We start from the raw sequence: 21,711 nt of genomic DNA on the forward strand, positions 1-21,711 counted from the left end.
GCAGTATCTACATGAAATTACTAGTTTGTTTCCTTGAACTGAATGTGCTTTATTGGCTTTTACACAAATTTTCAGATAAAAAGAATAGGTTGATTCCTAGTGATTGGAATTATTTCCTAGTGATTCCTAGTGACTGCAGTTATTTCCATGGTAGATATCAAGATCCAGTTAAACACAGAGACTAGGTTGTGAATTACCTGTTTTATTATACTTACCATGCTTTCTGTCCTTAGTCTATGCTCTAGGAGAGCAGGGACCCTATCTGTCATCTTTACCAGTGTACTCCCAGGGCCCATACCTAGCACACAGCACACCCTCAGTAAATGTACTGCATTGATAGTAAAGTTGACCATGGGAATCATCTTTCATTCATTAACTCTTCCATTTCAGAGTTTCCCTCTCTTGAGTTGTGAATGTTTGTACTTAATGTCTTGAATCTATAAAACTACATTTTAAGCAGAAGCAGAAGCCAAAATAAAATCTAAACTGTGATACAGTTCATCATAGTTATCAAAGCACATAGCTATAAAAACTAAATGTTTATGGCCAACAGTTCACTTAAGTTTTCTTTAAAAATGTACTAGGAAGCACAAGAGAATAGAGCCACCTTCAAAGATGAAACATCATTGAGTTTTTTCTATTTCAGCAAAGTGGCTCAGATATTTATAAATCTTCACATCTGAAGCCATGTATCTCAGATTTAAATCCCAGATATTCCACTCATTGGCTGTGTAACCTTTGGCAAGTCACTTAACTTACCACACTTTGCTTCTTCATCTGTAAAATGGGAATAAGAATAGTCCCTAGATCAGAGGATTGTTGGACTAAATGGGGTAGCATATGGTGATTAAACATAATTAAGCTAAATATGAATTGTTAATACATAGTAGTTTAAAGCATTTTTGACAAGTACCTTATGAAAAATAAGCTATGGTTTATTATATTTACATAATCATATTACATTTCTTACCATTTATTAGTCTGATTTGGATGATTCATTCCTATTTGTACAGCTTTCTCTTTCACGTAAGCTCTTATCAGGAAACAAAACAAAGCTATGTTTTTAGTAACCCTATAAACTCATTGCTGTAAGCTCCTTAAGGGCAGGAATTACATCTGTTTTATTCACCAGTGCAAGTCTACTGCCTAGCAGGTGACCAGTTTATATATGATTAACCAATTCCTGATTAAATAACACCTTTGCCTCTGGGCTTTGTGTGAGATTATATCTGTCCCATTGTACAGGCAGGGAGTCATCCACAGAGCTGGATTAGAAATGATGGCTAATTTTATCTCTCACTGGTGTTTTCAGACTTCTGGCTAAAATCCACTAGCAAGAGTGCATATGTCTTTCTTTGATGATACTGTGAAAATAAGAGGAAGCAGCAGAGAACTAAAAATAGTAGGTGGATCCTTTAATATCTAACCACCATTACCGCAAGTCAGCAGAACGGTTCTAGTTCATTCCCACAGTATTTTTAAACATCTTTCATCTGCCAGGTGCTGCACTAGGAGCTGGGAACATATCTTTGTCCTCTAAAGCCTAAATTTAGTATGTTTAGAATTTCTTTCTTTCATGAATCAAAAAGAATGTTCCAGGCATTTATATCATAGTCTATCAACTTTGTATTCTTACGCTTTTCTCTTTTCAAATGTAGATGTTTCTTAAAAGTGGCAACTGTGTCCAAAAATATTTTTATCGGCACATAGTTCATATCATAGTGAATTTCGTAGTGGCTGTTCAAGCAATACATGTTGAAATCTTTGCTATGTGAGTCTCATGGTTATTTCCACATTTTTCTTCTTATGAACTGGGACAAAAATTTCCATAGCCGTGCTACATTGGGTAACTCTGTTTTCCTCCCTTCTCGTTAAGCATGCTAGGAACTTATTCTGATGAATTTGGAAACCTAGATTTTGAGCGATCCCAGCATGGTTCTGGAATGAGCAACAGGTCAACAGCAAAAAGATTTATTTCTGCTCTCAACAACATTGCTGAAAGAACTTACAATAACTTATTTCAATTTCAACAACTTCGGCAGATTGCCAAAGAGCTTAACATTCAGGTATGATAAGCCAAATAGTTAATCTTGTTTATGAAAATTTCAGGAGGTCTTTATTAAGTGTAGAATTTTTAAATATCAGAATATTTTGATGACTATGGAAAACAGTATGGAAATTACTCAAAAAATTAAAAGTAGAACTACCCTATCTATGATTCAGCAATCTCACTATGGTACATTTACCCAAAGAATACAAAGGAATTCAAAGGAATACATGCACCCCTGTGTTTATTGCAGCATTATTTACAATAGCCAAAATATGGAAACAGCCCAAGTGCCAATTGTTGGATGAAGGGATAAAGAAGATGTGGTATAGAGAGAGAGAGCACGCACATGTGCTCGCTCGTTCTCTCTCTCTCTCAAAAATAAACATATTTATTTTTGAGAGAGAGAGAGAGAGAGACTGAGATGAGTGGGGGAGGGGCAGAGAGGGAGACGCAGGATCTGAAGCAGGCTCCAGGTCAGCACAGAGCCTGACACGGGGCTCGAACTCACTAACCGCAGATCATGACTTGAGCCAGTTGGACGGTTAACTGACTGAGCCATCCAGGCGCCCCGAAGAAACAGACTCTTAGCTATAGTGAACAAACAGATGGTTATCAGAGGGGAGGTGGGTGAGGGAGTGGGTGAAATAAGTGATGGGGATTAAGAGCACACTTTATCAGGGGCACCTGGCTTGCTCAGTTGGTGGAGTGTGCTCCTCTTAATCTCAGGGTGGTAAACTTGAGCCCCATGTTGGGTGCAGAGATTACTTAAGAATAAAATCTTTGCTGGGGCACCTATGGTGGCTCAGTCAGTTAAGTGTTAGATTCTTGATTTTGGCTTAGGTCATGGTCTCATGGTTTGTGGGTTTGAGCCCCATATTGGGCTCTGCACTGATGATGCAGAGTCTGCTTGAGCTACTCTCCCTCCCTCTCTCTCTGCCCCTCCCCTGCTCATTTTCTCTCTCTCTCTTTCTTTCAAAATAAATAAATAAGCTTAAATGAATAAATAAAAATAAAATCTTTGCAAAAAAAAGTATCACGAGCACTAAGTAATATATGGAATTGTTGAATTGCTATATTGTTCATCTGAAATGAACACTGTATGTTAACTACACTGGAACTAAAATTTTAAAGTAAATAAATATAATGGAGATTGAAAAAATAATAAAATATTTGGATGAAAAGAATGGAATAGGCTTTTTTGAAGTATTTTCTTTATTTAAGCTATGAAATTAGCTGCTCAGAGCTTTAAAAAAAAAAAAAAAAAAAAACAAAACCTAGCAGTGTTAGGGTTCCTGGGTGGCTCAGTCAGTTACACATCCCATTCTTGGTCTCAGCTCAGATCTTGATCTCAGGGTCATGAGTTCAAGCCCCATGTTGGACCCTACTCTGGGTGTAAAGCCTACCTAAAAACAAAAAACAAAAACAAAAAAACCCAGCAGTTTTTATCTAAAATGCATACCTACCTCTTTTTTAGCATCTTGATAGTTGAAGGAAACATAAGAGACTCACTTTCCATGTTTTTCTGACAAAATCTCTTGTGGGCAAGTCAACTTACATCTTTGCATCTCTGTTTCCTCGTTTGTTCAACAGACATGATTCCAGGGGCCGACTTCGGCTCAGGTCATGATCTTGGGGTCCGTGAGTTCAAGCCCCACGTCAGGCTCTGTGCTGACAGCTCGGAGCCTGGAGCCTGGAGCCTGCTTCGGATTCTATGTCTCCCTCTCTGCCTCTCTCTCTCTCTCTCTCTCTCTCTCTCAGAAATAAATAAACATTAAAAAAAAATAGACATGATTTCACCTGTTCTGCTACTTGAAAGTTTTAGTGAAAATGAATGTAATAAGACTTTAAACATGTAAGACAGTTTATATGGAAAACTGCCCACTCAATTTCAAAATTGGAGCTACTCTAATTTTTGTTTTGAAGCTAATCTAAAACAAATACAAAAAATACTCTGGATACTGGAGTTTTTAATTTTGATTAGCTCGGCTAATCAAATAGAATAGAATCTCACAATAGAATTGAAAGCTCATATGTAAGCAGTTTTCTCTATGAGAAAGTACAAATAAATTTATTTGCCCAAGAAACTTGAGAAATGCATGTTATGGTTTGAGAGATTCATTTTATAAATCATGTTTTTGCATATTATTTAATGGGCTGTTTTTTGATGTTTTATTCCAGGTTGCTGATTTTGAAAATTTTATCGGGTCACTAAATGACCAAGGTTACCTCTTGAAAAAAGGCCCAAAGGTCTACCAACTTCAAACTATGTAAAATGACTACCAACCCAGGACGTCTTGAGATTATTAGCAATTTAAAACTATCTCAGTAATAAAGAGTATGTAAAAAAATATATATATATATATATTGTTGTCTGGAAAATGATGTCCTAAAATTAATGTAATAGGAAAAAAGATTTAAGAAGTGATAAAGCCATGTGTTTAGTTTTTACAGCTTCTCTGAAAGATGAGAAAAATAAATTGTTTATATTTTTAAATGATGTAATTATATGTATTATATATAGTTGTATTTTTGACCTCTTTTATTCTTACTTTTTTTCTATAAAATGTCCATCTGAGTAAACATTTGCTAAGTTACATCTTAATGTTTAAATAGCTCTGACACACAAAAAATGAATATCTTTCGGAAATAAATTGAAACCAACTTTCAATTCCAAAAAAAGTTTGGAAATATTTTATATTGACACATTTAATTTAACATCTTAGTTACTGAAAAAAATTTTAAACCATATTATGTTTTATTACCAAAGTTAAATATGTACCTGTGGGTTTTGGTTTTTTGTTTTTTGTTTTTTTTTTTTCGTATTTTACTATTTTTTATTTTTATTTATTTATTTATTTATTTATTTATTTATTTATTTATTTAATATATGAAATTTATTGTCAAATTGGTTTCCATACAACACCCAGTGCTCATCCCAAAGGTGCCCTCCTCAATACCCATCACCCACCCTCCCCTCCCTCCCACCCCCCATCAACCCTCAGTTTGTTCTCAGTTTTTAACAGTCTCTTATGCTTTGGCTCTCTCCCACTCTAACCTCTTTTTTTTTTTTTTTTTTTTTTTTTCCTTCCCCTCCCCCATGGGTTTCTGTTAAGTTTCTCAGGATCCACATAAGAGTGAAACCATATGGTATCTGTCTTTCTCTGTATGGCTTATTTCACTTAGCATCACACTCTCCAGTTCCATCCACATTGCTACAAAAGGCCATATTTCATTTTTTCTCATTGCCACGTAGTATTCCATTGTGTATATAAACCACAATTTCTTTATCCATTCATCAGTTGATGGACATTTCGGCTCTTTCCATAATTTGGCTATTGTTGAGAGTGCTGCTATAAACATTGGGGTACAAGTGCCCCTATGCATCAGTACTCCTGTATCCCTTGGATAAATTCCTAGCAGTGCTATTGCTGGGTCATAGGGTAGGTCTATTTTTAATTTTCTGAGGAACCTCCACACTGCTTTCCAGAGCGGCTGCACCAATTTGCATTCCCACCAACAGTGCAAGAGGGTTCCCGTTTCTCCACATCCTCTCCAGCATCTATAGTCTCCTGATTTGTTCATTTTGGCCACTCTGACTGGCGTGAGGTGATATCTGAGTGTGGTTTTGATTTGTATTTCCCTGATAAGGAGCGACGTTGAACATCTTTTCATGTGCCTGTTGGCCATCCGGATGTCTTCTTTAGAGAAGTGTCTATTCATGTTTTCTGCCCATTTCTTCACTGGGTTATTTGTTTTTCGGGTGTGGAGTTTGATGAGCTCTTTATAGATTTTGGATACTAGCCCTTTGTCCGATATGTCATTTGCAAATATCTTTTCCCATTCCGTTGGTTGCCTTTTAGTTTTGTTGGTTGTTTCCTTTGCTGTGCAGAAGCTTTTTATCTTCATAAGGTCCCAGTAATTCACTTTTGCTTTTAATTCCCTTGCCTTTGGGGATGTGTCGAGTAAGAGATTGCTACGGCTGAGGTCAGAGAGGTCTTTTCCTGCTTTCTCCTCTAAGGTTTTGATGGTTTCCTGTCTCACATTCAGGTCCTTTATCCATTTTGAGTTTATTTTTGTGAATGGTGTGAGAAAGTGGTCTAGTTTCAACCTTCTGCATGTTGCTGTCCAGTTCTCCCAGCACCATTTGTTAAAGAGACTGTCTTTTTTCCATTGGATGTTCTTTCCTGCTTTGTCAAAGATGTGTTGGCCATACGTTTGTGGGTCTAGTTCTGGGGTTTCTATTCTATTCCATTGGTCTATGTGCCTGTTTTTGTGCCAGGTTTTTTTTTTTTTTTAATGTTTGTTTTTGAGAGAAAGAGACAGAGAGAGTACAAGCTGGGGAGGGGCAGAGAGAAAAGGGGACAGAGGATCCCAAGCTAGCTCCACAGTGATAGCGAGTCCGATGTGGGGCTTGAATTCACAAATCATGAGATCATGACCTGAGCCAAAGTTGGACGCTCAACCAATTGAGCCACCCAGGGGCCCCAAATATGTACCTATATTAAGTCAACAGCTGTGTAAGGCTTATTAAAACCAAGCCGCCTCAACTCACTACACAGAGGGTGAGGATGCTGTTCTCCTATTCTGTGTACGTACATAAATACACATACACAGTTTCCCATTTCTTTCCAATTTAGTTCTATGTCCTCTTTCTTGTTTCACTCCCTCCTTTTAGTAGAATCGATCTTCTAGTAGCTTCCTGAGAAAAAGTTCATAAGGCAAATTCTACCCTTACCTCTGGATTGGGCATAGAATTTTAGTTTGTAAAACTAAAATTGGATGTTGCTGTTTAGAAATCCAAGACCACAATCGCTTCCCAGCCTTTTGGCTAAGATCAAGTGTAGAAATCCAAGGCCATTGTGATTTTTATTCATAGCATGTGACCTTTTTTTCTTCTTGAGAAGGTGCTTAGATCTTCCCTTTTCCCAGGTATCCTGAAATTGTATAATGTTTAATAACTATCCTGGTGGTCTCTCATGCCAAAAATATTGGTGTTACCGTTACCTCTTTTTTTCTCTTATCCCTGTATCAGTCCATCAACAAGTTTGCTCAGTATCTTTAATTGGTTCCAGTTCCACTATTCTGGATCAAGCCACCCTCTCTTGTACTGCTTTATAAGGATGAAGACTCCACTTTATTCCGTTGCTGCCCCAGCAGGTGGAACGGATTTTTGACACATACCCCTCTGAGGTGGATACACAGACAGTGGGTGATTATACCACTTGTGAATGAGGACACAGAACTTAACCAAAGTAGGTAAGCAATTTGACGTAAGACTATGAAAAATAATAAGAGCATAAAAAGGATTTCTACTAATAAGATGGAGGCATTCTCCTCTTTTTCTCCTATGAAGTTGCTCAAAACCAACAAGGAAACTGAGAAATACAAATATATAGTCCACCTTCTGTGAACTAGGAAACAACTGAAACCCCAAACCCCAACACGCTAGGAAAAGCTGCCAAAAGCTGTCAGGATGACCCAGGTAGCCTTACAGGAGGGAAGACGCGAGACGATGCCTATTGGTGAATATCTTAGAAGAAACCAACAAAGTGTATTTCTTAAAGTATACTTTAAATATCTTTGGGGGTAAAAAGTAAAACCCCATGTTTGTAATAGTGTGAATATGGCATACAGGTTGGCAGCAGCAGCTTCTCTGGATCTTGCTGGAACACAAGAAATAGAACAGGAGAGGTTAAATGAGAAGTCACACTGATAAGCCACCATGAAGGAGGAAAAAAAAAAATCTGGCTATGCTCAAATTTCTCCAAAGCAATATTCATCAGTAAAACAATGGAACCTTGCCTACAAGATTGTTTTTTTAAGTTTATTTATTTTAATTTTTTTTTTAACTTCTTAAGTTTATTTTTGAGAGATGTAGAGAGCACAAGCAAGGGAGGAGCAGAGAGAAAGGAGACACAGAATCTGAAACAGGCTCCAGGTTCTCAGCTGTCAGCACAGAGCCCAACACAGGGCTCGGACTCACAAAGCAGAAGATCGTGACCTGAGCCGAAGTCGGATGCTTAACCAACTGAGCCACCCAGGCACCCATGAATTTCAGAAAAATGTCATGTTGACAGTAGTAAATATTTTAATTAAAAAAAAACATTTAATAATAATAGGTAGTGGGTCAGATTTGGCCCATTTGGCTATAGTTTGCAGCATCTTGACTGCAAATAGTAAAAAACCTGACTTGATTAAGTAGGAAAATTAGGGTTTTTTAAAAGAATTTTGGTTAGCTCACAGAATTATTGGAAGACTGGAGAACCAAAGGCTGAGCTTCAAGGAGCAGTTTCTAAAACCATGCCTTAGGATTGGTCTGAAGACCAAGCCACTGTCACCCTACTGCCACACGAGGCACTAGAGGAGAGTGCTGTGCCTCCCTGGTCCACTGATGCCACTTCTTTTTTTTTTTTTTTTTTTTATAATTTTAAAGTTTTTTTTTTTTTTTCAACGTTTTTTATTTATTTTTGGGACAGAGAGAGGCAGAGCATGAACGGGGGAGGGGCAGAGAGAGAGGGAGACACAGAATCGGAAACAGGCTCCAGGCTCCGAGCCATCAGCCCAGAGCCTGACGCGGGGCTCGAACTCACGGACTGCGAGATCGTGACCTGGCTGAAGTCGGACGCTTAACCGACTGCGCCACCCAGGCGCCCCACTGATGCCACTTCTGTACCAGGGACACTGGGAAATGACCGCCCCTGCAGAAAGGTGGAAGAATGTCCCCCTCCCCAACACGTACCAAAAGAGCCACAAAAAGTTATTCACAGGGTCTGTTTCAATTGCTGAATTCAAAAATAGAAATCTCATTCAGAAACACCTGACTGATGGAGGCCAGGTTCTATGCCTCTTTCATAGAGTGCTAGGGAGTGTTTTGGGTTCTGCTTTAGTGAGGCAAGACCAATAAAGCCAAACTTTCTCATTTGTTATGAGACTATTCAAGTGGTACTAGACTGCCAGACCAATATCATTCGTGTATATAGAGCCAACAAACACGTCCTAACATACAAGAACTCAGAAAGCATGAACCATTCTTGAAGAATCTACCAAAATGTGACTTATAGCAAACTAGATGAACAGGGGGAAAAATTGGCAATGTACATTGGATATTTAACTGTAAGATAAAAACTAAGATAAATGTGGGGATAACTGCCACAGAACAGAATATAAATATTAAGTCCTGATTTAAAAAAAAAAGATAGGAGGGAAAGGGTATATAGTGTAAATATGAGAACTTCATCTTTAAAGGCTGGGGTGGAGGCTTAAAAGGTATTTAATGCTGATAAATCTATTAATAGAATGAAAAGCATATTTCACAAAAGTGAAGTCAGATAACAGCAAACAAAATAAAATGGTAGATGAGAGAGAGGACAAAGATATGTACTACATAAATGGTATGTTCATACATTATATATATTTATATATATAGTATAAATATACTAAAGGATATATACTATATAAGTAGTATGTTCATACATCATATAGTCTAAATATACGACATTGTGTTGAAAGAGGAAAATAATAGATACTATTTAAAAAATCAAAGGCTATTACTATTATATAAAATCACAGGGAAAAAGGTAATAAATTATCAGAAGAAACTCTTCTGTGATTTCTTTTTTTTTTTTTTTTTTTTTTAATATATGAAATTTACTGTCAAATTGGTTTCCATTCTTCTGTGATTTCTTACATATTGTGCTGTTCATTTGGCATCCATTAATCACAAGGCCAACCTAACAGCCAAAATTGTTCACATCTCCTCTGCAATCCCAGCTTTTGCAACTAAACCACAAACCCCAAACCCCATCAGTGTTTCACTTCCTGCCCAGTAGGGGACATCCCTACATAAAAACTTCCCACCAACTATAGCAATAAAGGCCTAGGGTTTCCCCTCACTCCTGCCTCCTGACCAACCCGGGTGCTTCCCCATGTGGCCCTTTGTGGCATATGCCCCCTTCTCTTGGTAAATGTAATTAATGCTTTCAAAGACAATTGTCTCGTGTCTGTCAGCTTACCATGCCCAGTTAAGACAAATCCCAGGTACAAATTTTAGAATAGAAGCACAAAAACAGCAAGAAAACATTACATCATGAAAAGTTTTTAAAATAAGAGACTAACATATTCATGACAAAAGTCAACCTAAATCTAAGTATGTCATAATAATAAATGCAAATGGGCTCAACTCACCTGCTGAAACTAAAAGACTTTCAGATGGGTTCACAAACTCTTATATGCAAGATACACCTAAAACAAATGTCACGTGTTGCTTGTGAGCTGACGTTAATTCCGGGAAACTCAGAATACCACTGTAGATTATAGCTGGGTGAATGGGGGGGGGGGTGGTGTGGAGCTCTGGGGAGCAGCTAATAGCTGTTTAGTAAACAAAACGATGCCTTCTACATTTGCCCCATGTTCATACTGTCCCCTGAAATCCCACTGCTCTCATGTTCCTCACTCACTCTGCTTCAGCCCCATTTGGTCTCTTTGCTGGTTCTAGAATATGCCAGGCACATTTCCTATCTTTAGGGTCTTTGCACATGCTGTTTCTGCCATCCAGTTTGCTTTTCCACCAGAGAGCCACATGGCTCATCTTCCCAACTAGCTTTGGGTCATTACTCAAATGTCAGTCTTTTAGTGACATCTTTCCTGGACACTTTAAAACTGCACTCCCCCCACCCTAATTTCCTTCCCTACTGTGTTTCTCTGTAGCAATCAACACGAAATAACATACTATGTAACTTACTCATCTTTATGTCTGTTTCCTTAGTCCCAGCTAGATTATAAACTCCATAGGGATGGGAAATTTTTACTACTATCTTCACTGTTAAATCCCCTGTTCCTATAACAGTACCTGGCATGTGAAAGGCACACGGTAGATATTTTCTGAATGAACGTCAGTCTGGTGAAGAGGCATGTGAATGAGCTTCTCAGAATGTGCTCTGGGTATGAGAATATTTGTGTCCATGTGAATGCTCACTAAAGGAACTTCATAATTAAATGGATGTCACCTACTCCATGAACATCAGCAGCTAGTCTATTTCTCTAGCCCCCCCCCCCCCCCCCAGTCCTTGCTCAATGAGTTCATGAACAAAGTGACCATGAGGCCAAGGTTGGCAGTTCAGCTTGCTCTCTCACCAAGCCTAAACTTCCCCTCACCAAGACTGGCACAGACGATCACCATTGCTGTGTATCTAATTTGCCAGTGGAGGCACCTATCCTGAAACAACACAGTACGGTGTTTCAGGGGGACTAGCTTGTTGTTTGGTGAGAGATCAATTTACGCTGGGCCCCGAGGGGGCAGCTATTTGTTTTCACTGGAGGGGAGAAGGGAGCTTATTTTGGATATCTGCCCTTCCTGCCTTGTTTCTTTCAGCAATGCTATATGTGAATTTACTCAGCTTATTCACCTTCATGATATCCCATGTAATATTACTTCTCATGAAGACATTTTACAACTGAAGAAGTAAGGCAATGGGTTGAAGTTCATATGCTGTCTTTACTATGTACCCCATTAGCCAAAAGCATCTGGCCTAGAGAACATTAGAATGGACAACAGCGATTCAGTTATGGTGCCAGATAGGTGACAATACCTTGCAAGTCTGGGATCTTCTCTGAGCTAGTGACTCCTATATGATTCTGTTTCTCCTGTAGCCAGGATACACAGGCCTAGGAAAGAAGGTGTGAGCGTTGTATCTTATCACTGTTAGTGAAGCCCAATTTTTAGCAGCTAGAGGTCTTCCAAAGGAGGCATACTTTTTTTTTTTTTTTTTAATGTTTACTTTTGAGAGAGAGAGAGTACAAGCAGGGGAGGGGCAGAGAGGGAGGGAGACACAGAATCCGAGGCAGGCTCCAGGCTCTGAGCTGTCAGCACAGAGCCCGACACGGGCTTGAACTCACAGACCAAGAAATCATGACCTAAGCCAATGCTTAACCAATTGAGCTACCTAGGCGCCCCAAAGGAGGCATACTTCTATCAGAGGACATAGCAATGGCTCCATTGAACTGGAGGCTGAGACTGCCGCCTAAACATTCTGGGCTCTTAACACCTGTGAAGTAGAAAACAGAGGGTTACTGGGGTTGCACCCAATAATGAGGGGAAACTGGGTCACTCCTACAAATGGGGGCCTGGAGGACATTTCTGAAACTGAAGAGAATCTTCCCACGTTCACATCCACCAGTAAAAGAAAAGGTCATGGAAGGCTACAGGCAGGATCTCTAAAGGCTCAGACTCCTCAGGAATGAAGCTTTGAGTCACTCTGCAAGGTAAAGAATCCAGACCAGCTGAGATGCTGACTGAGCAAAAAGGGAGTAAGGAATGGGAATGGAGGGAAGATAGTTCTAAACATTAACTAGAACTTCATGACCAGCTGGGGAAAGGCCTGTATCTGTACATTAACCACTTTGCTTTCCCTCCCTCTTATTTTCCTCTAGTGGTTTAAGTGGACTGTTAATAATCAGCTTGATAATTTAGTCTTTGGGACAGAGGTTATCAAGGTGAGAATGTAGCTGAAACAGAAGAGGAATGAATAAGCATCACGCTGTCAGTGACACCTTAATAAATAACACTTCTTTTATAAAGGTGGGAAATCTGGGTCTTGCATCAACGTGTTATAGTTGCTATGGTTATACACAAGTCTATGAATGGGTAGAGTTTTGAATGTGCATATTGCCGAGCCAAAGAGGTAAAGGTCATGAACACAGTGATTTGATACCCAACCTTCATTCCACCCTCCTCCTAGTGTGCCTTCCTGTCATTCAGAGACTAGAAAGCAATGAAACATTTCCCAAACCCCTTTTGCTGCTAAAGTTCTGATTGTGAGTAGGATTGCCCTGATTAGCTGTCCTGTGTGAGAGCGGGAAGGTGGAAGTGAAGAGAGAGCCATCTATCTCCTGCTCGTCATTTTCTGGTGGCACGTGTAGCCAAGGAGACATTTAATTTCTCTGTGAATCCTAGCAGTCTGTAAGCAGCAGCTGTGGTGTGATGGTAGCAGCTCCGATTCTCCCCCTTTCTCACTGTCGTGGGTTAAACTAAGCTCCCATGCCAAGCCAAACCCGCAGCTTTTCTCTAGGAGTCAGTTCTGGAGACCCAGCATGGAGCTCCCACTCCTCCAGCCTGACTTTAGGACAAGCACCCAATTCCATTTTGGAATCCTTTTTACTGTGGCTAGAGCGGTTTGTGTTTCCTGCAACTAAACCCTCACTGATGCATCCTTATCCAAAGCAATCCACCCAGATCGTGTGCTATACTTAAAGTTATGAGGTAATAATAATTCCCCAAAGCTGCATGTAAAGTTATGGAGGTAACCATCAGAAGAACTAAACACAGAAAAGCTGTCTCAGGTTTGCTGTGGAGAGTGGGCCTGGGGATGGAAAGTTAGAGCGTACCTATTGATTTCCGTCATCAGCTTTTCTACACAGTGGAATTAGTTACCAGGTGTATATACAGCTTCGATCAAAATAAATGAAAATGTTTAAAAATTGAGCGAGGTTTTGGCATTCAAATAAACTTCTTAGTACACTGACTTGCAAAGTCACTGAATAGTTCACTGAGACTGCAGGACCTCTGTTTGCATCCATAAGTGAATAATAATTTCAACAGGCTTTCTCTAGACATCCTCCAAACACTGGAGAGCCCCAAACCTTCTCTTCCCCAGAGACTGTATATTATCTTTACTACTAAAAATGGCCCTCCTTTTTTTTTTTTTAACTGAGTTGAATCCTCAGCAGCTTTTTTTTTTTTTTTAAGTTTATTTATTATTTTTGAGACAGAGAGAGACAGAGCATGAATGGGGGAAGTGGCAGAGAGAGAGGGAGACACAGAATCGGAAGCAGGCTCCAGGCTCTGAGCCATCAGCCCAGAGCCCGACGCGGGGCTCGAACTCACGGACCACGAGATCGTGACCTGAGCTGAAGTCGGACACTTAACCGACTGAGCACCCAGGCGCCCCAAAATGGCCCTCCTTCTAAGTTCTGAGAAGCGCCTTAGAATACCGTGTTCACATGTTTGGTAGGCAGAGTAATTACCAACCGCCGCCCCCCGCCCCCAAGATCGCCACATCTTAGTCCCCAGAACCTGAGACTATGTTAGCTTACACGGCAAAGGAAAACTAAGGTTGCTAGTCAGCTGACCCTAAAATTGGGAGGTTATCTTAGATTCTTTAGGCAGGCCTGATACAATCACAAAGGACCTTAAAAGTGCCCGAGGGAGGCAGAAGGAGAGTGTCAGGCAGAAGATCTGACTGCAGAAGAAAGGCACAAACAGACACAATACTGTTGGCTTTTAGATTTGGGGGGAGGGGGGAGGGACGGGGGCATCAGACAAGGAATATGGGTGAGCTCTAGAATCTCTTGGGAAAAGGCAAGGAGACAACCCTCTAGACAGCAACACAGCCCTGCCAATGCCTTGACGTTTAAAGGCCAGTGAGGCCTGTGTCAGACTCTTGACCTACAGAGCTGTAAGGTAATAAATTTGTGTGAAGGCTCTAAGTAGTGGCAATGTGTTGCAAGAGCAACAGCACACTAATACACCAGCTTATAAATGGTATTCTTTTTTTTTAATGTTTTTATTTTTGAGAGAGAGAAAGAGTATGAGCAGGGAGGGGCAGAGGGAGAGGGGGACACAGAATCCAAAGCAGGCTCCAGGCCTTGAGCTCTCAGCACAGAGCCTGACATGGGGCTTGAACCCACGAACCGCAAGATCATGACCCGAGCCAAAGTCAGATGCCCAACCAACTGAGCCACCTAGGTGTGCCTCTTAGAAATGGTATTCTAACAGTAGGAGCTGAAATCTGATCATGACACTGGAAAACAGCTGGAAGAAAAAAAAAAAGGCAAGTCATGTCAGTCTGCTGTCTCCTGCTCTCTGAATTTTGGAGAATCTCTCCGTGAAAAAGACTTTCAGCTAACATTTCAGTTGTGGAGGTTTTTAACATTTTGTTATTGACACCTCCCCTATGAGACCATAAAATGCTTTTTTTTTTTTTTTTCTAGGCTGTAATTCTGCACCATCAGAATCTACCCAACTAAACAGCAGCTGGACATGAGAGGTTCTTAATAAGGGACTAGACACCTTTCTGGCAGTTCTTAGAGAAAGGTCACATACCTTCACCAAGGCCAAGAATAAAGGGCATTTCTGGGTTGCTAAGTTAATACCTTTAAAAGAAAAGCTAAGGTGATATCCCTGTATTTTTCTCCACCTGATATATGAGATTAGGGGCTGTAGGGAACAAGCACAAGACCAGACCCTTAGGAACATGGCAAAGGGCATAATACCACCTGAGCTCTGAACACAGAGCTGTGAGTGCTGCCTAGTGATTATTACCTAGGGGTTGGTGAGTGGGCCTTTTGGGCTACAAGAATCTCTTAAAATTTTATACAAAATCTGTGTTGCATATTTTTTAATAGCTTTCTCCAGATTCTATAGGAGGTCTGGAAAAGATTCCATGGAAGACACTTTTTTATCTTTTCAGGGCTGACATTCAGATAGTGTGCAATAGTGTAAGTTCTCTGAGAACAGAAACTTGTGCAGATGGCCTAGAATCTAGTACATGACTGGTATGCAATGATGCTCTAAGTATTTGTAGGGAGAAAAAGGAAAGAATACATTTAGTCTAATTTGCCTCCTGGGAAATGGGCTTGGAATTGACAAGAACAGAAGACATAGTGTTGCTTTAGCACCAGAAAATCCATCCCAAGCTCTGGCGGACAGCTCCACAAGTAGACCTTACTTTGGTAATACCTAGTTTTACTGGGTAAAATCTCAGTTTTAATGAAAAAAACGTGAAAAAAATATTTCAAAAGGGATCCAGCCCTGTACTTTGCTCATAATAGCAGAAAGGACATAGAAACACAACTGTTTTTATGCTGTCAGTACTGAGCTTCCCAGCCCTGTACTCTCTTATCCTATATATCAGCATGTGCACCAGAGATAAGGTTATTAAACAACCTGATGTAACTGGAAAAATATTAATGCTGAAGTGTATGGAGACAACGGTTTATGAAAATATGAACGGTAATAACTTCAATTCTTAAGGAATATGAGGTATGTGCAGGAAATCAATAGCTGAAGAATATGTACCATATTCAAAACACTAAAAAATAAAATTCTCACACTTGCATTCCATGTGCAATAATTATATGAACTTTATTTTTTTATGTAAGCCCTATGTTGAAAGTGGGGCTTGAACTCATGACGCGCAGATCAAGAGTCACATGCTCTACTGACTGAGCCAGCCGGTATGAACTCCTTTAAAATTAACTGAAGTGCTTAGGATTCTGTGGAGGGAAAAAAAATTATCTTGTGCTCACATTTGAAGGTTTCTCTCAGAAGTAAATCCCTGAAGGAGTCCACAGCATTGGTTTAATTTTTTTCTGGTGGACAGTGGAGGGGATTTATCATTTTCCAAAATTCCGTCACTTGTCCGGAAATGCAAAGGATAGATAATAACATGAAAACAGGGCTCCCTAAGCTACAAAAAAGGAGAACAAGATTCTTAAATTTTTGACAGGAAGGAGGAATGGAATGGAAACTAAAGCAAGTCATACACTAAATAATGTTAAAAAATCCCTCTGTTAACTTTAAAAAAAAAAAAGCTTCCCCTGCCCCCTGGATGTATGTTTATTTAACATTTTTGAAAGGAAGTTAAACAGGAATTAAATATGTAAAGTGGATATACTTTGGTCCAGAATTTTCACTTGTGCATCTCTCGTATAGAAATACACACAGGGGCGCCTGGGTGGCTCAGTCGGTTGGGCGTCCGACTTCAGCTCAGGTCACGATCTCGCGGTCCGTGAGTTCGAGCCCCGCGTCGGGCTCTGGGCTGATGGCTCAGAGCCTGGAGCCTGCTTCTGATTCTGTGTCTCCCTCTCTCTCTGCCCCTCCCCCATTCATGCTCTGTCTCTCTCTGTCTCAAAAATAAACATTAAAAAAAAAAAAAAAAAGAAATACACACACAGGTGCACAGAATTTTATGTACTAAGATGGTATATTCATATTTGTGAAACATAAACAGTCTAAAAAATCAGGGAGGTGGTTTATATATTATATTCTTATTGTGCAATATTAACTATCTTTTCTTAAATTTAAACCCAAGTTAGTTAACATACAGCGTAATAATGGTTTCAGGAGTAGAATCTAGTGATTCAACACTTAAATATAACACCCAGTGCTCATTCCAACAAGTGCCCTCCTTAATGCCCATCACCCATTTAGCCCATCCCCCCACCCAATAGCCCTCCAGCAACCCTGTTTGCTCTCTGTATTTGAGAGTTTCTTATGGTTTGCCTCTCTCTCTGTTTTTATGTTATTTTTTCTTTCCTTCCCCCGTGTTTATCTGTTGAGTTTCTCAAATTCCACATATAAATGAAATCATATGATATCTTTCTCTGAGTTATTTTGCTTAGTATAATACACTCTAGTTCCATCCACGTTGTTGCAAATGGCAAGATTTCATTCTTTTTGCTCCCCCAGTAGTATTCCATGTATATATATATACCACATCTTCTTTATCCATTCATCAGTTGATGGACATTTGAGCTCTTTCCATAATTTGGCCACTGTCAGTGCTGCTATAAACATTGGGGTGCATGTGCCCCTTTGAATCAGGATTTTTGTTAAAATGTTTATTTTTGAGAGAGAGAGAGAGAGAGAGAGAGAGAGTGGGGGAAGGGCAGAGAGAGACAGGGGGACAGAGGATCTGAAGCAGGCTCCATGCTGACAGCACAGAGCCCGATGTGGGTTCCACCTCACAAAACTCGAGATCGCAACCTGAGCTGAGGTTGGACACCCAGCCAACTGAGCTACTGAGGCCTCCCTCCCTTTGTTACTTCTAAACAAGTTTATTACTAAGGGAAGTTGGTAAATATATTGAAACTAACCTTTTTTTTACTTCCTTTTTTGTTGATATGTGAGCATTTTTATTTGCTTTACAGGTTCCTACAAGAATGGACCACATAAAAACTCTTAGGTGAAGACTTGATAGTTCACCTATTCTAGTAACATCAGTACTTTTGTGGGAAGGAATGATGGAAAGTTAGCACTAGAAGTTGACCAAAAAAAATGAATAGTTTAGATCTCTCAATAATTTAAAGAGTAATCTAAATTATAGAGTTCAGGTAGAGCTAACCTCTCAAGTCCTGAGGAGGTTGGCCTTACCACTAATTTCCTCTCTTGTGAACGGTGTGTTTTAAATCTAAATCCAATCATTTTATTCCTTCCTACTTAAGGCTATTGGCGTATTTATCACAATGATTTAGACCTGTGCCTTATTTGGGTTACCAGTTACCTCTGGCTTTAGTGTCAATAACAGCAGCTCACTCCTACAAGATTTAACTTGATTCCTAGAGAAAGAATTTCATTTTTCTGGTTCGCTTTAACTTCCAATCATTATTACTCATACAAGATCCATTTGCAAAGCTACGTATTTGCATTATTATTATTATTTTCTTCTGGTCCCAAGAAACAGAAAGTGGCTCAAGTTTAGTGTGTCCCAGACTGAAAAACTTAATATAAGTTAACAAACCTATGCCTCAAGGGGAGAGCAAACATATTTCTAGTCCACCAGTTTATCAGTAGACAGAAAATATTAATATATTTGGGACAGTTCTTTTTTTTTTTTTTTTTTTCAAAAAGCTTATGTTTCAAATAGAAGTGACAAGTGAGAAAGAATAATTAGGTTGCAGAATTTTCAAAAGCCTAAACACAGGCTCCAGGAATTTTTTTTTAATTAAAAAAATGTATTATTTATTTTTGAGAGAGAGAGAGAGAGAGGACAAGCAGGGGTGGGGCAGAGAGAGACACAGAATCCGAAGCAGGCTCCAGGCTCTGAGCTGTCAGCACAGATCCCGACGTGGGGCCTGAACTCACAGACCGTGAGATCATGACCCGAACTGAAGTTGGAAGCTTAACCAACTGAGCCACCCAGGCACCCCCAGGCTCCAATTTTTAGCAAAGAAGTAATATGTGTTAATATTTAGGAGAGCCAGACCTTCAGTGCTTTGCAGCTTACCAAGGAAAGCATAAAAGTGGCAAGTTACTACTACTCTCTAGGGGCAGGATCTTTATTTTTATAATTCCTTAACAAAGTATCAGTTAAAGGATAAGGAGCCAAATACAGTATAACTGTGATTGCACAATAGATATTATTGGCTGTTAATAGCATTTATGTTTTCAAAGAACTAAAGTACACTGTCAACTGGTTAAATTATCCAAGATTAATTATTTATAATCCTTTTTTTTTCATATTCTTTTGTTCTTTTACTGTTAGCACTTACATGATTGGCTAGAGAAGTTGGGATAAAATACCTGACTAGCATATTTTGTTTGCTTTTTAAAAAAATAATTCTAATAAAAAGGGTAGAGTGATAAAAATGTGAAATTAATTTGAAGCATGAGACCTAGTGTTTACACTTGGATTTTTATTTGTAGATTTGTTACTTTTCTAATTATTTTTTCCCAGTTTTGGGAAAAGGTCCAGTGATAGAGATTCCCAATCCCCTCAGACATGTGAGCTGCCCACTTACTTAATCTTATTGGATAGAAATTAACTATTACAGAATTTATAAAACAGAAAATGAACTTACTACAAACCAAATACTAACTGAAGAGTTTTTAGGTTTCCTCTGCCCTCTTCTAAACTATGTTAGGAAATACATTACACTCTTTACTTACTGTATGTTTTCATAGGCTTCTGCATTTTTTCCATCATTCATCTCAGATTAACCTGTTCATTTATTGACACCTAGAAAATGAAATCAGAGACGGATACCTGGATATGCTCCTGTCTTAAAGTGTTAGGGAGGGGCCCCTGGGTGGCTCAGTCAGTTGAGCCTCTGACTTTTGATTTCGGCTCAGGTCATGATCCCAAAATTGCGCAATGGAGCCCCGAGTTGGGCTCCTTGATAAGAGCAGAGCCTGGCTAAGATTCTCTCCTTCTCTCTATCTCTCTCTCTCCCCTTCTCCCCCGCTCATGGGCTCACTCTGTCTCTCAAAAAAAAAAAAAAAAAAAAAGTTAGGGAAATGAATTGCTAGAAGCACTGTTACTTTTTATTTATTTATTGCTTTGTTTAAAGATTTTAAGGAATCTCTACACCCAACATGGGGCTCAGGTTCAACCCCAAGATCAAGAGTTGTACGCTCCACTGACTGAGCCAGCCAGGCACCCCTACTTTTTAGTCCTGTGTATTGAGCTGTCATTGTCAAATGACAAATAAGGCCAAAATGCCAGACACTTTACTGTACTACTTTGCGATAACTTAGCAGGGATATCAGTATTCCATAGTAAAGTTGGCTTTCTTAAAAAAAAAAAAGGAAAAAATATATTAGTTTACTATATTAAAATTTTTTCCAGCTTTATTGAGCTACAATTGACATATAACATTTCATACACTTAACATGATGATTTGAAACAGTATACATTGGGAAATAATTACCACAATAAGAAAAAAGCAAGGCATGCCCTTAGTGCCAACTATTACAGGCAGATGCGGCAGGAACACCGTGGAGGAGAGAGAAGAAAAATCCCAAGAAACAATGAGAAACTGTCTTAAAGTAGGAAGAAGTGGAAAGAGTGAATAAAGACAATTCAGTGGCTGGAAAGACAGGAGAGGCTGAAATACCGCCCACTCCTGCTGGACAGGATTACCCAATGTCTATGAATGAGAACTGTAGGTATATGATTCCAATAGGATTATTTTTTTTAGAAAATTATTTTTACATTGCTAGTACAGTTTAATTTTTCTCTCAACATACATATTTAAACATGTGCATAAGTAATTAAGGATTTCTTTTGATAAATACTCAGATCTACAATGAGTTTCAAATTCAGCTGGTCTTTTCCTTTCCTAGCTGTCTGAAGTAAGAGTTTAAGAACAACTTTAACGTGGGTCTGTCATCACAGACAAGATGGGGGGCGGGGGGAGAGATGGTGACAAGGCGGCAGGAACCATTCAAATCCAATCTGACACAGAACTCAATAAGAAAATAGTTCTGCGACAATGCAATATTAAAAATTAATGTAGAATACTAATCAGTTAACAATGAACAGATTCTTAATTATTTTGGGATATTCCTCTAATAAGCAAGTTTCTTAACTTCTCTAAGCTTAAATTTCCTTATCTGTAAACGTAAAGGTAATGATGAAACCTATTCTGGAGTTGCTGGGAGGGTTAAACGGGAGAATGCACCAGAGCCTAGCTGTAGTAAACACTTTCCTGGTAAACAATTAGTAATTGCCACTATTGGCATTTTCTAATACCCATATTTTTGGCTTATGAGACGCTCAGATAAAGGAAGAGAGCGGGAAACTTGTTTTAATGACTTCTGCACCAGACGCTTCACTGATCTTTAAACCTCCCACGGGGGCCCCCGGAGCGCCGCACACACCTCGGAAGGTCCCTCAAGCCCGGGCGCGCGATGGCTCCGGTGCTCTCGGGCCACATCGGCCGCGCCTTCACCCCGCCCAGCTCGTTCCTGTACTCCCCACCCCACGGCCCTCAGCTCCCGACCTCCGGCGGAGAGACGCCAGCACCGCCCACCGGCCGCTACCTGAAAGCCCACGCTGCCTAACCGCTCTCGCCTCCCGCTGCCGCCGGGGGCGCTGGGAAGCCCAGCGGCGACGGTGTCGCAAAAGCGTCGCGAAGGCGTCCGTCCTTGGCGGCTCCTGGCC

The 21,711-nt window shown here is 39.8% G+C and overlaps 1 protein-coding gene and 1 long non-coding RNA gene across 8 annotated transcripts in view; one reads left to right on the forward strand and one right to left on the reverse strand.

Annotated features, from left to right (window-relative positions):
- MCM8 (minichromosome maintenance 8 homologous recombination repair factor) overlaps nt 1-4,576 on the forward strand; it is a 44,299-nt gene extending 39,723 nt beyond the window's left edge. For 2 of the 4 annotated variants that reach the window (XM_042931585.1, XM_042931584.1), the window contains exons 18-19: nt 1,877-2,066; nt 4,229-4,576. In XM_042931585.1, the coding sequence (XP_042787519.1) occupies nt 1,877-2,066; nt 4,229-4,321 (283 nt within the window). In that variant the 3' untranslated portion in view covers nt 4,322-4,576. Of the gene's footprint in view, nt 1-1,312; nt 1,403-1,658; nt 1,681-1,876; nt 2,067-4,228 lie in introns of those variants that run through there. The other 2 variants (XR_006200530.1, XR_006200531.1) reach the window with 2 other exon arrangements.
- The window catches only part of LOC122215798, a 28,430-nt gene that overhangs the window by 5,658 nt on the left and 1,061 nt on the right, over nt 1-21,711 (reverse strand). The window contains exons 1-4 of one of the 4 annotated variants that reach the window (XR_006200533.1): nt 21,591-21,670; nt 19,716-19,785; nt 11,638-11,713; nt 10,235-10,291 (exon numbers count right to left, since the gene is read on the reverse strand). This is a non-coding gene — a long non-coding RNA (uncharacterized LOC122215798). The other 3 variants (XR_006200536.1, XR_006200534.1, XR_006200535.1) reach the window with 3 other exon arrangements.

Source organism: Panthera leo, chromosome A3, assembly GCF_018350215.1.
Source record: "Panthera leo isolate Ple1 chromosome A3, P.leo_Ple1_pat1.1, whole genome shotgun sequence".
NCBI lineage: Eukaryota > Metazoa > Chordata > Mammalia > Carnivora > Felidae > Panthera > Panthera leo.